General features: G+C 36.0%; 1 protein-coding gene across 1 annotated transcript in view; it reads left to right on the top strand.

The window, feature by feature from the left end:
* Window positions 1-15,211, top strand: part of Nup210l (nucleoporin 210 like) — a 116,839-nt gene that overhangs the window by 48,815 nt on the left and 52,813 nt on the right. Inside the window, exon 16 of the mRNA XM_076861989.1 lies at window positions 7,688-7,861. Coding sequence (XP_076718104.1) covers window positions 7,688-7,861 — 174 coding nt within the window. The remainder of the gene's footprint in view (window positions 1-7,687; window positions 7,862-15,211) is intronic.

Genomic DNA, 15,211 nt, shown 5'->3' with positions numbered 1-15,211 from the left:
AAGCATTTGACAAAATACAGAATACATTCATGTTCAAAACACTAGAAAAACTAGGGATAGTAGGAACATACCTCAACATAGTAAAAGCTACATATGTTAAACCCAAGGCCAAAACCATTCTAAATGGAGAAAAATTGAGAGCATTCCCTCTAAAAACTGGGAGAAGACAAGGATGCCCTCTTTCGCCACTTCTATTCAAATAGTCCTTGACACTCTAGCCAGAGCAATTAGGCAGAAGAAAGAAATTAAAGGGATACAATTAGGAAAAGATGAACTCAAAACTATCCCTATTTGCTGACAACATGTGATTCTATACTTAGAAGACCCAGAAAACTTTTAGAACTCATAAATTCAGCAAATTAGCAGGATATAAAATTGCATTCCTATTCATCAGTGATGAATCAACTGAAAGAGAAATTAGGAAAACTATTTCATTCACAATAGCCTCAAAAAATAAATAAATAAATAAATAAAAGAGGGCTGGGGATATAGTTCAGTTGGTAGATTGTTGCCTTGTATGCACAAGGCCTGGATTTGATCCCCAGCACCAAAACAAATAAAATAAAAATACTTGGGAATTGATCTAAAAAAAGAGGTGAAAGACTTCTACAATGAGAACTACAAAACACTAAAGAAAGAAATTGAAGAAGACCTTAGAAAATGGAAAGATCTCCCATGTTTTTGGATAGGCAGAATTAATATTGTCAAAATGCCCATTCTACCAAAAGTGTTACACAGGTTTAATGCAATTCCTATTAAAAGTTCAATGACGTTCTTCATAAAAATAGAAAAAGCAGTCATGAAATTCATTTGGAAATAAGAAAGGCTCTTTAGTGAGAAAAATGAAGCAGGAGGCATCACCATATCAGACCTTAAATTATACTACAGAGCTATAGTGACAAAAACGGCATGGTATTGGCACCCAAACAGACATGAAGACCAATGGTACAAGATGGAGAACACAGACACAAACCCACTAAATATAGTTATCTCATACTAGACAAAGGCACCATAAACATACATTGGAGAAAAGATAGCCTCTTCAACAAATGGTGTGAGGAAAACTGGAAATCCATATGTACTAGAAAGAAATTAAACCCCTATCTTTCACCATGCACAAAACTCAAAGTGGATCAAGGACCTAGGCATTAGACCTGAGAATCCTGTGCCTAAGAGGAGAAAAAGTAAGCCCAAATCTCCATCATTTGGCTTAGCAACTGAATTTCTTGACAATACTCCTAAAGCACAAGAAGTAAAATCAAGAATCAATAAATGGGGGCTGGGATTGTGGCTCAGCGGTAGAGCCCTCGCCCAGCACAGGCGGGACCTGGGTTCCATCCTCAGCACCCCTCAGCACCTCATAAAAAAAAATAAAGGCATTGTGTTGTGTCCAGCTACACCTAAAAAAAAATATTAAAAAAAAGAATCAATAAATGGAAAAAAAAGACTAAAGGAAATCTTTGATTGAATCTTAAAAAAAGAATCAATAAATGGGCTGGGCAAAGTGGTGCATGCCTGTGATTCCAGGGGTTTGGAAGCCTGAGGCAGGAGAATCATGAGACCCTATCTCTAAATAAAATACAAAATAGGGCTGAGGATATGGCTGAGTGGTTGAGTGCCCCTGAGTTCAATCCCCAGTACCCCCCCCCAAAAAAAAAAGAATCAATAAATGGAATGGTATCCAAACTAAAAGCCTTCTTCACAGCAAAGAAAACAACCAAGAGTGTGAAGAGAAGGGCTGGGGTAGCAACTCAGTGGTAGAACAGTCACCTAGCATGTGTGAGGCACTGGTTTTGATCCTCAGCACCACATAAAAAATGAATAAAATAAAGGTATTGTGTTCATCTACAACTAAAAAAGAAATTCTTAAAAAAAAAAAAAAAGCATGTGAAGAGAGAGCATACAGAATGGGGGAATAATCTTTGCCACCTGTTCTAGCATTAATCTCCAAGATAAAGAATTTTAAAAACTTAACACCAAAAAAACAACAACAACAAAAATAATAATAATCCAATCAATAATGGGCAAAGGAACTGAATGGACACTTTACAGAAGAATAAATATGAATGGTCAACAAATATATGAAAAAATGTTCAACATCTCTAGTAATTAGAGAAATGCAAATTAAAACTACACAGATTTCATCCCATTCCAGTCAGAATGGCAATTATCAAGAATACAAGTAACAATAAATGTTAGTGAGGATGTGGATGAAAAGGTCCACTCATACATTGCTGGTGGGACTGCAAATTGGTGCAACCACTCTGAAAAGCAGTATGGGGATTCCTCAGAAAACTTGGAATGAAACCACCATTTGACCCGTTATCCCACCCCAAAGGACTTAAAATCAACATACTGTAATGATGCGGCCACATCAATGTTTATAGCAGCTCAATTCACAATAGCTGAGCTACGGACTTAGGTGCCCTTCAACAGATGAATGCATAAAGAAAATGTGATACATATACATAATGGAATTACTCAGCCATAATGAAAAATGAAATTGTGGCATTTGCTGGTAAATGGTAAATGGGTAGAACAGGAGACTATCATGCTAAGTGAAATAACCTGATCCCAAAAAAAACCAAAGACCAAATAAATGTTCTCTGTGATTTTTGGATGCTGACTCACAATAGATAGGAAATGGGGCGGAGTGGAGGTTCACTGGATTGTGGGGGCGAGTGTGAAGTGGGGGGAAGGGTTGGAGATGGGAATGGGAAAGACAGTAGAATGAATCAGACAGGTTTCCTATATTCATATATGAATACACAATCAGTATAACCCACATAATGTACAATCACAAGAATGGGAAGTTATACTCCATATATGTATAATATGTCAAAATACATGCTACTGTCATGTATAACTAAAAAAAAAAACCAATTAATTAATTACTTTTTAAAAATTTATGTATGAAACACAGGAAGGATAACTGGCCCACAGGGCATCAATGTAAGATTTTAACTTAGTAAGAACTGTGATATAATTAATCAACCTTCTTTTTAATATTTATAGTCAATTTACTGTATATATGATATGACTATTAGTAATTTCAGACCTAATCATGTCCTTTCAGGGGGGTACCAGGGATTGAACTCAGGGACACTCAAACACTGAGCCACATCCCCAGCCCTATTTTGTATTTTATTTAGAGACAAGGTCTCACTGAGGCTGGCTTTGAATTTATAATCCTCCTACCTCAGCCTCCCAAGCCACTGGGCTAATTATGTTCTTTTGACCTAAATTTTATTATAGTAGGATACACATAAAATTTACTGCCTTTGGGCTGGGGATGTGGCTCAAGCGGTAGCGCGCTCGCCTGGCATGCGTGCGGCCCGGGTTCGATCCTCAACACCACATACAAACAAAGATGTTGTGTCCGCCAAAAACTGAAAAAATAAATATTAAAAAATTCTCTCTCTCTCTTAAAAAAAATTTACTGTCTTTAAAAATGTGTGTGTGTGTGTGTGTGTGAGAGAGAGAGAGAGAGAGAGACCGGGAATTGAACTCAGGACCTCACACATACTAGGAGAGTGCTCTATCACTGAGCTAGAGCCCCAGACCCCACTTTAATCATTTTTAAGTATATAGGTCAGTGGGGCTATAGCTCAGCGGTAAAGCATTTGCCTAGCATGTGTGAGACCCTGGGTTCAATCCCACACAAAAAATAAATAAATGAATAAAAATAACTCCTCATTAGTGTTTCACACCAGCCCTTGATGACCCACCATTCTACTTTCTGCTTCTAATTTTGATTACTCTAAATACCTCAAATATATAGAAATATGTAGTATTTGTCTTTTTATCACTATATTATTTTACTTAACACAATATTCTCAAGTTTCATTCATGTTGAGGCATGTCTGAACACCTCCTTAAGGCTCTCTCTCTCTCTCTCTCTCTCTCTCTCTCTCTCTCTCTCTCTCTCTCCTCAGTTGTAGATGGATACAATACCTTTATTTTATTTTTATGTGGTGCTGAGAATTGAATCCAGGGCCATTCGCATGCAAGGCAAGTACTCTACCACTGAGCCACAACCCCAGCCCTCTTTTGCCTGTTTTTGAAATGGGTTGTTTTGTTGTTGAATTTGGAAGTTCACTATATAGTCTGTATATTGGTTGCTTATCACATATATGACTTGCAAATATTTTCTTCCATTCTGCGGATTGCCTTTTATTCTGTTGACTTTATCTTTTAATGAACAAGTTTTAAAATTTTTGTGAAGTCCAATTTGACTGTTTTTTTTTTCCTTTATTGCCTGTATTTTGGTATCATATCCAAGAAAGCATTGCCCAGTACAATATTGTCAAGCTTTGTCCTAGATTTTACTCTGAAAGTTTTATACTTTTAGGTCTTAAATTTAGGTCTTTGAAACATTTTGAACTAATTTTTACCGATGGTGTTTGGAAAAGGCACAGCTTTTTTTTTTTTTTTTTTTTTTTGCATGTGGTTACCCAGTTTTCTTCATGCTGATTATTTAAAAGGCTGCCCTTTCCCCATTAAATGGGCTTGGTGCCCTTCTAAAAAATTATTTGACCGTATATGCAAGGATTTTTTCATGGATTCTCTATTCCATTGGTATACATGTCTGCCTTGATGTTTGTACCACACATTTTGATTACTGTAACTTTGTATTAAGACTTAAAATCAGGAAAGTTAAATTCCCTAGTTTTATTCTTTTTCAAGCTTCTTTTAATTATTTGGAAAATTTTAAGATTCTCTACGAATTGTAGGATGGATTTTTCTATTATTGAAAAAGTCATCATTGTGATTTTGTTGGGGTGAGGGGTGCACTGGGGATTGAAACCAGGGGTTCTCTACCACTGAGCTACACCCCTAGCCCTTTCTATTTTGCTATGATTATTTATTTATTTATTTATTATTGGTGCATTATAGTTGTACATATTCATATTTCACATATTTGTATATGTACACAATATAATAACATAACTTGGCCAATATCACTCTCCAGGTTTTTCCCCTTCCTCCCTACCTCCCACTCGTTAGTCCCTTTCCTCTACTGATAGATCCACCCCCACTTTTGTTTTCCTTTTTTCTCTCTAGGTTCCACATATGAGAGAAAACATCATAGGACCTTTGACCTTCTGAGTTTGACTTATTTCACTTATCATGGTGGATTCTAATTCCATCCATTTTTCTGCAAAGGCCATAATTTCATTCTTCTTTATGGCTGAATAAAACTCCATGGTGTGTATGTACCCACCTTTTCTTTTTCCATTCTTCACTGATGGACACCTAGGCTGGTTCCATAGTTTGATTATTGTGAATTGTGCTGTTATAAACACAAATGTGCATGTATCACCATAGTAAGATGACTTTAATTCTTCAGGGTAAATACTGAGAAGTGGTATAGTTGGATCATATGGTGGTTCCATACCTAGTCTTTTGAAGAGCCTCTATACTGATTACCATAGTAGTTGTACTAATTTACAGTTCCACCAACAGTGCAAAAGTATTTCTTTTTGTCCACATCCTCTCTAGCAACTATTATCATTTGTATTCTTGAGACTACCATTCTGACTGGCGTGAGATGAAATCTCAATGTAGTTTTGATTTGCATTTCTCTAATTGCTAATGATATTGAACATTTTTTGTGTATTTGTACTTTCATGTGTTTATTGGCCATTTGTATTTCTTTTTTGAGAAGTGTTTGTTCAGTTCATATGCCCTTTATTAATTGCCCAGCCCTTTTTATTTTGAGACAGGATCTAAGTTGTCCAGGCTTTGAACTTGCAATTCTCCTGCCTCAGCCTTCTTAATCATTGGGATTTTGATAGGGATTGCATTGAATCTGTAAATCACTTTGGATAGTATTAACATCTTAACATTAAGTCTTCCATTCTATGAATATGGGATTTCTTTCTATTTAGTAATATCTTCTTTAACTTCTTTTAACCACATTTTGTAGTTTTCATTGTACAAGTCTTTCACCTCCTTGGTTAAACTAATTCCTAAATATTTTATTCTTTTTGAGGCTATTTTAAATAGAATTGCTTTCATAATTTCCTTTTCAAACTGTTCATTGTTAGTGTATAAAAATGTAACTGATTTTTATAAGTTGACTTAGTCTCCAGATGCTTTGCTGAATTCATTTGGTAGTTTATACATGAGCATGTGCTCTTTTTTTTTTTTTTTTAAGAGAAAGTATGAGAGAGAGAGAGAATTTTTTAATATTTATTTTTTAGTTCTCAGCAGACACAACATCTTTGTTTGTATGTGGTGCTGAGGATCGAACCCGGGCCACATGCATGCCAGGTGAGCGCGCTACCGCTTGAGCCACAGCCCAGCTCAAGCATGTGCTCTTGAACCTTGTAGAACAATGTTGAATAGAAGTGGCAAAAGTGTATATCCTTGCTTTATTCTTGAGTAGAGAAAAAACTTTCAGTGTAACCATTGAATATAACATTAGCTATGGGTTTTTCAATATAAAACTTCTGTTATGTTGAGGTAGTTTTCTTTTTTCCTGTTATTGAATGAACTATTAGTAATTTCAGGGCTTAATTAACTACCAATTAAAGCATCCTAATTTCTTTCTGTTTCCACAGTGTTATTCATTATTACTTTCACATAAGACAAATTGTAACACAACATAGTTTTTATACTTTTTTAATATTTATTTTTTAGTTGTAACTGGACACAATACCTTTATTTATTTATTTTTATGTGGTGCTGAGGATCGAACCCAGGGCCTTGCAAGCGCTGGGTTCTAGGCAATCACTCTACCACGGAGCCACAACCCCAGCCCTAGTTTTTACACTTTTTACCAATTGGTAACAAAAGTTTGCTGGAGGCAAAGACTGAGCTAATAGATCGAGGCTTGGTTGTTTTTAATTTTGTAAATTTGCTTTATCTCATGGGAGCAAAAATCTTTTTATTTATTAGAATAGAGAAAAAAATTTTATGTATTAGAATAGTTCTACAAACACATGTTTACAACAAAATAAACCACTGTCCATTAAGACACAGTAATGCAGATTTAAGAATGCTGATGGTCAATCTCAGTAGCAAAAGCAGAGCTGTCCTCATTGGTCTGATTATTGCTCTCTTGATTGTTTTCTTTACAAACTGGATGCTGGAGAATGTCTGGCCAAAGCTCAATTTTTTCCTTTTTCCCTTTTCCTTCTCTCTCTCTCTTTTTTTTTCCTTTTATCTTCATTTTTTTTTTAGTTGTAGATGGACATAATACCTTTATTTTATTTATTTTTATGTGGTGCTGAGGCTCAAACCCAGTGCCTCACACATATGAGGCAAGTGATCTACCACTGAGCCACAACCCCAGACTCCAAAGCTCAATTTTTCTAAAAGTTCATGATACCTTTAATGCCCCAAAACACAGATAATTAAGAACTATAATATCTTTAAGGGATTTGTCTGATTACAATGTCCAAATCAACACTCTGTAATGGAATTTGAATGACACATTTAGATGTGCTCAACCGACATCAAATGTCTAGCCATAGATAGGGCTGGGGTTGTGGCTCAGTGATGGAGAGTTTGCAAAGCACAGGTGAGGCACTGGGTTCAATCCCCAGCACCACAAAAAAAAAAAAAAAAAAAAAAAAAAAAAAACCTAAATAAACAGAAGTATTGTGGTCCATTTACAACTAAAAATTATTTTTTAAAATGTCTACCCATAATTATCTCTTGCTCTAATATTTCCTTAAAGGTTCTCACATTTCGAATTGGAAATCACCCAGGAGTCCTGAACCCTAGTCCAGCTGTGGAGGTTGTACAAGTGCGCTTCATATGTGCCCATCCTGCCAGTATGTCCGTAACACCAGTATACAAGGTGCCAACTGGTGCCCAGCCCTGTCCTCTGCCTCAGCACAACAAACAACTGGTAAGCATCAAGTCTATTTCCAACTAGGCATTTTTGTTTTCCATGCTTTAGAGGCAGGGATATGAAATATAGCTTTTATCTCATTAAAGTCAAGGTAACTATTTTGTTACTCATTTTCTAATAGTGAGTAAACTGTTAGACTTGGTAAACTTAGTGACATGACTGTGCTTGTTGTACACAGTCAGCTTGTGAGTATGACAATAGACAACGGAGATCTCTCCTAATTACTTCCAAAAGGTTTTGCTAATATGCTTTCATAATAAATCTTTTAGCATGGTTAATAAATAATAAAATTTAATGATGAGCAATAATGTAGTTATTTTGTAGGTAGCAGAGAAATAAAGAATTAATTGTCTAATAATGATTTGTCTAATAAATTTTTTAAAAGTGAGTCAGGGACTGGGAGTGTAGCTCAGTGGTAGAACTTTCACATTCCACGTGGGAGGCACTGGGTTTGATCCTGAGCATCACATAAAAATAAAATTAAAAACTTCTCTCTCTCTCTCTCTCTCTCTCTCAAAAAAAAAAAAAGGCTTAGTATGCCTTTTAAAAAATAAAATAAAATAAAATGAAGGCATTGTGTCCATATACAACTAAAAAGCTAGAACATTGGACTATATAATAAATGAGGTTGACTGTAATCCTAATCATGGGAGAAGTCATTACTCACCCTATAAGGAACAGAACAATCTATTAATTTTTCCCATTTTACAGATGAGAAAACTTAATGTGTTAGTCAGATTTTCATTGCTATAACTCAACTAGCTGACAAGAACAACTTAAATGAGTATAAGTTTATTCTGAGTTCAAGGTTTCAGAGGTACCATCCAGATTGACTGACTCCATTGCTCTGAGCCCAAGACAAGGCAGAGCATGATGGTATAGCAGGGAATATGTTCCACTCATGACATCCAGGAAGCAGGGGGTGCTGATGGGGCCACAAGGAAGATCAGTTCTTCCAGGGCACATCCTTAGTGACCCACTTTCTTCCTCAAGCCAAGCCTCACCTACCTACAGTTACTACTCAGTTAGTCTAGTCAGACTAGAGTGGACTGATTAGGCTACACCTCTCATGATTTAATCATTTCACCTCTGAATAGTCCTGAATTAACACAGGAGCTTTTGGGGGACACCTCATATCTACACCACAACACTGGGCTGGGGTTGTAATGCAATAGTAGAGCACTTGCCTAGCATGTGTGAGGCACTGAGTTCAATTCTCAGCACCACATATAAATAAATAATTATTTTTTAAAAATCAATGAATAAAGCTAAACCACAACACTGAGGCTTTTAGAAGTTGAGTAACATTCCCCAAAGTCATCAACTAGAAAGTAGTACATCTGTCTGATCACAAACATGTTATTAACTTTATGTTGTACTGCCTTATATTATTAAAGAATAGTATGAGATGTTACAGGTCTAGAACCCAGATTTTTTCAGAATCAAATTCCACACTAAGTATTATCATTTTAATTTTATGAATGATTCACTTTTAAAAATATATTTTTAGTTGTATATGGACACAATACCTTTATTTTATTTTTATGTGGTGCTGAGGATCAAACCCAGTGCCTCCCACGTGCGAGGCAAGAGCTCTACCACTGTCCACACTCCCAGTCCCTGATTCACTTTTCAAAAAGAATTTCTGGGCTGGGGATATAGCTCAGTGGAAGATCACTTTACTTGTGATGAACCCAGCCTAATTCCATCTTAAGATTGTGAGTCATCTCATCACAAAGTCATGAAAAGTTAATTTCTGTTTTACTATAAATTACTGTGATTTCTAAACTTGTTTGGAGTTCCTCCCTGTGCCTTGAACTCACCCATGCCTCGCTTTCCCTGACCAGATAACAATTCTCTCTAAAACCTTAGCCGTGCCTCATAAATTCTGATGTTGGGATCTAAATTTATTCCCTACCTTGAAATGTTAAGCCATTTAAATCATTAACGTATGATCTTCCTTTGTATTATGCTTGTCAAAATCCTGTTATCTGTAAGTTCTCAAGACACGCCCCCTTTGCAATTTTTTGTGCTATAAAACCTTATTCCTGGAAAGCTGGAGTGCTGGTCTCTAGCCCAGGTTGGGAGAGACAGTCATTGATCATTCTTTTTTGGTGTACACAATACAAGCTTGCTTTAATTCTATTTAAAATTGGAGTCAGTGGTCTTTTCTTTGCATCGGGATTCAACACTTGCCTTGCCTGTGTGAGGTCCTCGGTTTCATCCCCAGAACTGCAAAAACAAACAAATAAAATGAAAAAATCACAAACACTACAAGTGGAATAGAACCAGCTTTACCCCTATAACATAATTATCTTCAATGTCATTTTCTATTCATTTCAAATAATTCAAGTTTACAGAAAAGTTACAAAAAATGTTTTCCCTGAACCATTTGAGTTAGAGACATGATTCTCTATCAACCTTCCCATATATATTTATTTTTATACTTGAGATATGATATTTAAGTCGTATAGTTCAACCTCTTGAAATGTACAATTTAAAGTTATTTAGGAACCACCACACCACCTTACTCCAGCTCTTTTTGTTGTTCTTGTTTGCAGTACTAGGGATTAAAACCATGGCCTTGTGTGCCCTTTAAATTTTGAGACATGTTCTAAGTGGCCCAGCCTGGCCTTAAACTTGTGATGCTCCTGCTTGCCTCCTGAGAAGCTGGCATTACAGGCATCCACCATGCCTGGCTTCCAGATAATTCTCATTTTCCCCAGAAGTCCCATACTAAGTAGCAGTTGCTTTCATTACCTCCTCCTAGCTGCTATCAATCACTAATATACTTTTTATCTCTATGGATTTGCCTATTTAGACATTTCATATAAATCATATAATGTGTGTTACTTATAAAAGTTTAGCTTCTTTCATTTAGCATGTTTTCAAAGTTCATTTGTGTTGTAGCATTTATCAATACTGTATTCTTTTTTTTTTTATGTGTGCTTGAATGGTAATCCATTATGTAGAAATACTACAATTTGCTTTTCCACTCATCTGTTGAATGAATGTGTTGTTTCTATTTTGAGGCTACCAATAAAGTGCTGCCATGAATATTCACGTTTTCATTTCTCTTGAGTATGTATCTAGAATTGGAATTGTTGAGTCATATGTTAACTCTGTTTAGTCTTTTGAAGAGCTGCATTATTTTACATTTCCCCTAGCAAGGTATGAGAATAGCAGTCTTTCTGTATCCTTGCCAATACTTGCTTTTTAAAAAATACTTTTTAGTTTTTTATAGTCGGACATAATACTTTTATTTTATTCATTTATTTTTATGTGGTGCTGAGGATGGAAGCCAGCGCCTCGCACGTGCTAGGCAAGTGCTCTACTGCTGAGCTACAACCCCAGCCACCCCCACCCCCAATACTTGTTAATGCTTCATTTTGATATAACCTTCCTAGAGGATATGAAGTGGTATCTCATGGTGATTTTTATTTGCACTTCCCAATGACTAATTAGATTATGCATTTTTCCATGTGTTTATTGGCCATCTGTATATCTTCTTTGAAGAAATATATTTTACCAGCTTTTTTTCAGATCTTTTGCCAGCTCTTTTCCCCTTATACTGAAGACTGAACCCAGGGCCTTGCACATGCTACTAAAGCACTCTACACCGAGCTACATCCCCATTTTCTATTTTTGGAAGAAGTTGAGAATTATTGCATTCATTGTTCTTTAAACATTTGGTAAAATGTTTAAAGATTTTTATACTGTTTTATGGGTTTTCTTTCACCTTCTTGATAGCATTTTTTTAAAGCACAGAAGTTTTTAGTTTATCCAATTAATCATTTTTTTGTTGTTGTTGCTTATACTTTTGGTGTAGTATCTAAGAAACTATCACCCAATCCAAGGGCAGAAAGATTTATGACTTTGATTTCTTCTAAGAGTTTTATAGCTCTTAATTTTGTCCCCTGATCCATGTTGAGTTCATTTCTATCTATAGTGTGAGGTAGGAATCCATCTTCATTCTTTTGTATGTGAATATCCAGTTGACTCAGAACCATTTATTATTAAGATTATTCTTTTTCCCTTGAGTAGTCTTGGCATTCTTATTGAAAATTTATTAACCATAAACATGAGAATTCATTTCTGAACTCCAAAATTTATGCTGTTAATTTTTGTGTTTGTGGTGAGGGGGATTGGGGATTTAACATAAGGATGCTTTGCCACTGAGCTACATCTCCAGTCCTTTTTTTATTTTGACATAGAGTACTACTAAATTGCTGAGGCTGGCCTCCAACTTGCAAACTTCAGCCTCTCAAATTGCTGGGATTACAAGAAAGCACCACTTTTTGTTCTTTTTGATGCTATCATAAATGGTGTTATTTCCTTAATTTCATTTTCAGATTATTCATTGCTAGTAGTAGAAATACAACTGAGCTGGATATGGTGGCACATGCCTGTAATCTCAGGAACTCAGGAGGCTGAGTCAGGACTGTAAGCTCAAGGCCAGCCTCAAAAATTTAGTGAGACTTTCAGCAACATACTGAGATCCTATCTCAAAAATAAAAAGGACTGGTGATATAGATCAGTGGTATAGCACCCCTATATTTCATCCCCAGTACCAAAAAAGAAAGAAAAGAAAATACAATTGCCTTTTACCTATTGATTTTGTATCTGCAATATTGTTGCACTCATTTATTAATTCTAATAGTTTTGTTGTTGTTGTTGTTGTTGTTGTTAGATTCCTTACAGATTTCTATATATAAAACCATGTCATCTGAAAATAGAGATGGTTATACTTCTTCATCTGTAATCTGGATGCCTCTATCATTTTCTTGCCTAGTTGCCCTGACTAGAACCTCCAGTATAATGTTCAGGAGAAGTAGTGAGAATAGATATCCTTATACTTTTTCTAATCTTATGGGGAAAACTTCCAGTCTAGACTATTAAATCTGATATTGAATGTGGGTTTTTCACAGATGACCTTTCTAGGTTGAGAAAGTTGCTTTTTAATTTGTTGAATTTTTTTGATCATTAAAGAGTGTTGGGGGCTGAGGATATAGCTCAGTTGATAGAGTGCTTGTCTTGCATGCACAGGGCCCTGGTTTCGATCCCCAGCACCAAAAAATAAAACAAGAGTATTACATTTTGTCAAATGCTCTTTCTGCATCTGTTTTTTCCTGTATTAATTTGGTATAGTATATGGATTTATTTTTATATGTTGAACCAACTTTATATTCTTTGGATAAATTCTACTTGGTTATGATATATAAACCTTTTTATATACTCCTAAATTCAGTTTGCTCAAATTTATACATTTATGTACTTATGTAGGTACTAAGAATTGAATTCAGAGGCATTTTACCAAAGAGTCACATCCTCAGCCATTTCTATTTTTCCTTTTGAGACAGGGTCTTGCTAAATTGCTAGGGCCTTGCTAAGTTTCTGAGGTAGCCTTGAACTTGTGATCCTTCAGCCTAGGCCTCTTGAGTCGCTGGGACTACAGGTGTCTGCCACTATGCCCAGCCTAAGAATTTTTAAATTTCTCCCTTAAGCTCTTCTACTCATCATTCAAAAGTGTAATTTTTGGCTTGAGAGCAGTGGTACACACTGTAATCCCAGCTACTTGGGAGGCTAAGGCAGAAGGATTGCAAATTCAAGGTCACCTGCAATTTAGTGAAACCCTGTCTCAAAATAAATAATGCAAAGGACTGGGGATGATGTAGCTCAATGGTAAAATGCCCCTGGGTTTAACCCCTAGTGCAAAAAACGAAAATATATCATTCAATCTCCCTGTGTTTGCATAGTTTCTATACTTTTTTCTTGCTGTTGGTTTCAAAAAGATTTCCATTATGATCTGACAAAATTCAAGGAATTATCTAATTTTTTTTATTTGCCAAGATGTGCTTAATGTCTAATGTGTGATTTATTTTGGAGAAAGTTCCATAAACAGCTGAAAAGAAAATATATGTTGTTGGATAAAATATTCCATAGATATCTATTAAATCCATTTTGATCTAAAGTATAGTCTAACTCTGTTGTATCTTTGTTGATTTTATGTCTGTATGATTTATTAGTAAGAGTGGTAAATTGAAGTCACCCACTATTATTGTACTGGGGCCCATATGTCCCTTTTATCAAGTGGTTGGTTTTTTATGAAATTGGGTACACTGACATTTGGGGCATAAATATTTACAATCATTATGTCTTCTTGTCAGATTATTCCCCTTACCAATACACAGTGACCTTCTTTGTCTCTTCTAACTAATTTTGGCTTGAGATCTGCCTGTTGAATACAAGAATAGCTACTTCTACTACCATTTTTGGGTTCCATTTGCATGGACTATTGTTTTCTATCCTCTCAATCTGTGAATGTCTTGCTGGTGAAGAGTGCTTCTTAACATAACATGTACTTGGGCCTTGTTTTCTAATCAATCTGCCAGTTTATGTCTTTTTTGTTTGTTTGATTTATTTGTTTTTGGTGCTGGGGATCGAACTCAGGGGCTCTCAACCACTGAGCCACCTCCCCTGTGTTAAACCACGATGCAAAGAAAATACCACCAACTCCAATTCAAGTCAAATTAAAGCAAATTCGTAAATCCAAACGGCCGGTGCTCGCTCTCCCGAAATCAGTGGGAATAGAAGACAGCATTGCAGCTCTCTAGGAATGCAGCTTTATGGCACGGAAAGTTGCAAAAAAGGGGGGTGTCTTGATAACTTATAGATATCAGAATTTTGACAAGTATAACACAAAGGCAGGTTAATGGTCTAAATGGTTCAGCACTTAGGGAGTAAAATTAGATCCCAACATCAGAATTTATGAGGCCCCACTAAAGTTTCAGAGAGGGTCGTTATCTGGTCAGGTAAAGCCAGGCATGGGTGAGTTCAAGGCACTGACAGGCATTCCAAGCAAGTTTAAACATCAAAACATGGCCAGGCTAAATAGAAATCGTAATATTTCACAGAAAACAGAAATGAATCCTTTGTAACTTGTGACAAGATGGCTCCTGATCACCCAGCCCACTTTGGATTTTATTTAGAGACAGGGTCTCACTGAGTTGCTCAGTGCCTTGCCATTGCTGAGGCTGGCTTTGAACTCGTGATCCTCTGCCTTCTCCCAAGCCGCTGATATTACAGACATGCGCCACAGTACCCAGCTGAGTTTATGTCTTTATTTAGAGAATTAAGATCATTTATATTCAACATTATTATAGAGAGGTATGTATTCTTTCCTATCATTTTGTTTTATTTCTAATGTCTAGTTCATTTCTGACTCTCATTTGCTTATCTGCTCTTCTAATTATATTTCTTTTTTGTGCTCTTTTGGTTGTTTTTATCTTCTCTGTGTAGGATTCCTTTAAATATCTTTTGCAGTGCTGTCTTAATCAGCATTCCTTT

Source organism: Callospermophilus lateralis, chromosome 7 (assembly GCF_048772815.1).
Source record: "Callospermophilus lateralis isolate mCalLat2 chromosome 7, mCalLat2.hap1, whole genome shotgun sequence".
Classification (NCBI taxonomy): Eukaryota; Metazoa; Chordata; class Mammalia; order Rodentia; family Sciuridae; genus Callospermophilus; species Callospermophilus lateralis.
The sequence above is the reverse complement of the archived record's forward strand: the minus strand, read 5'-3'. Positions and strand labels throughout refer to the sequence as shown.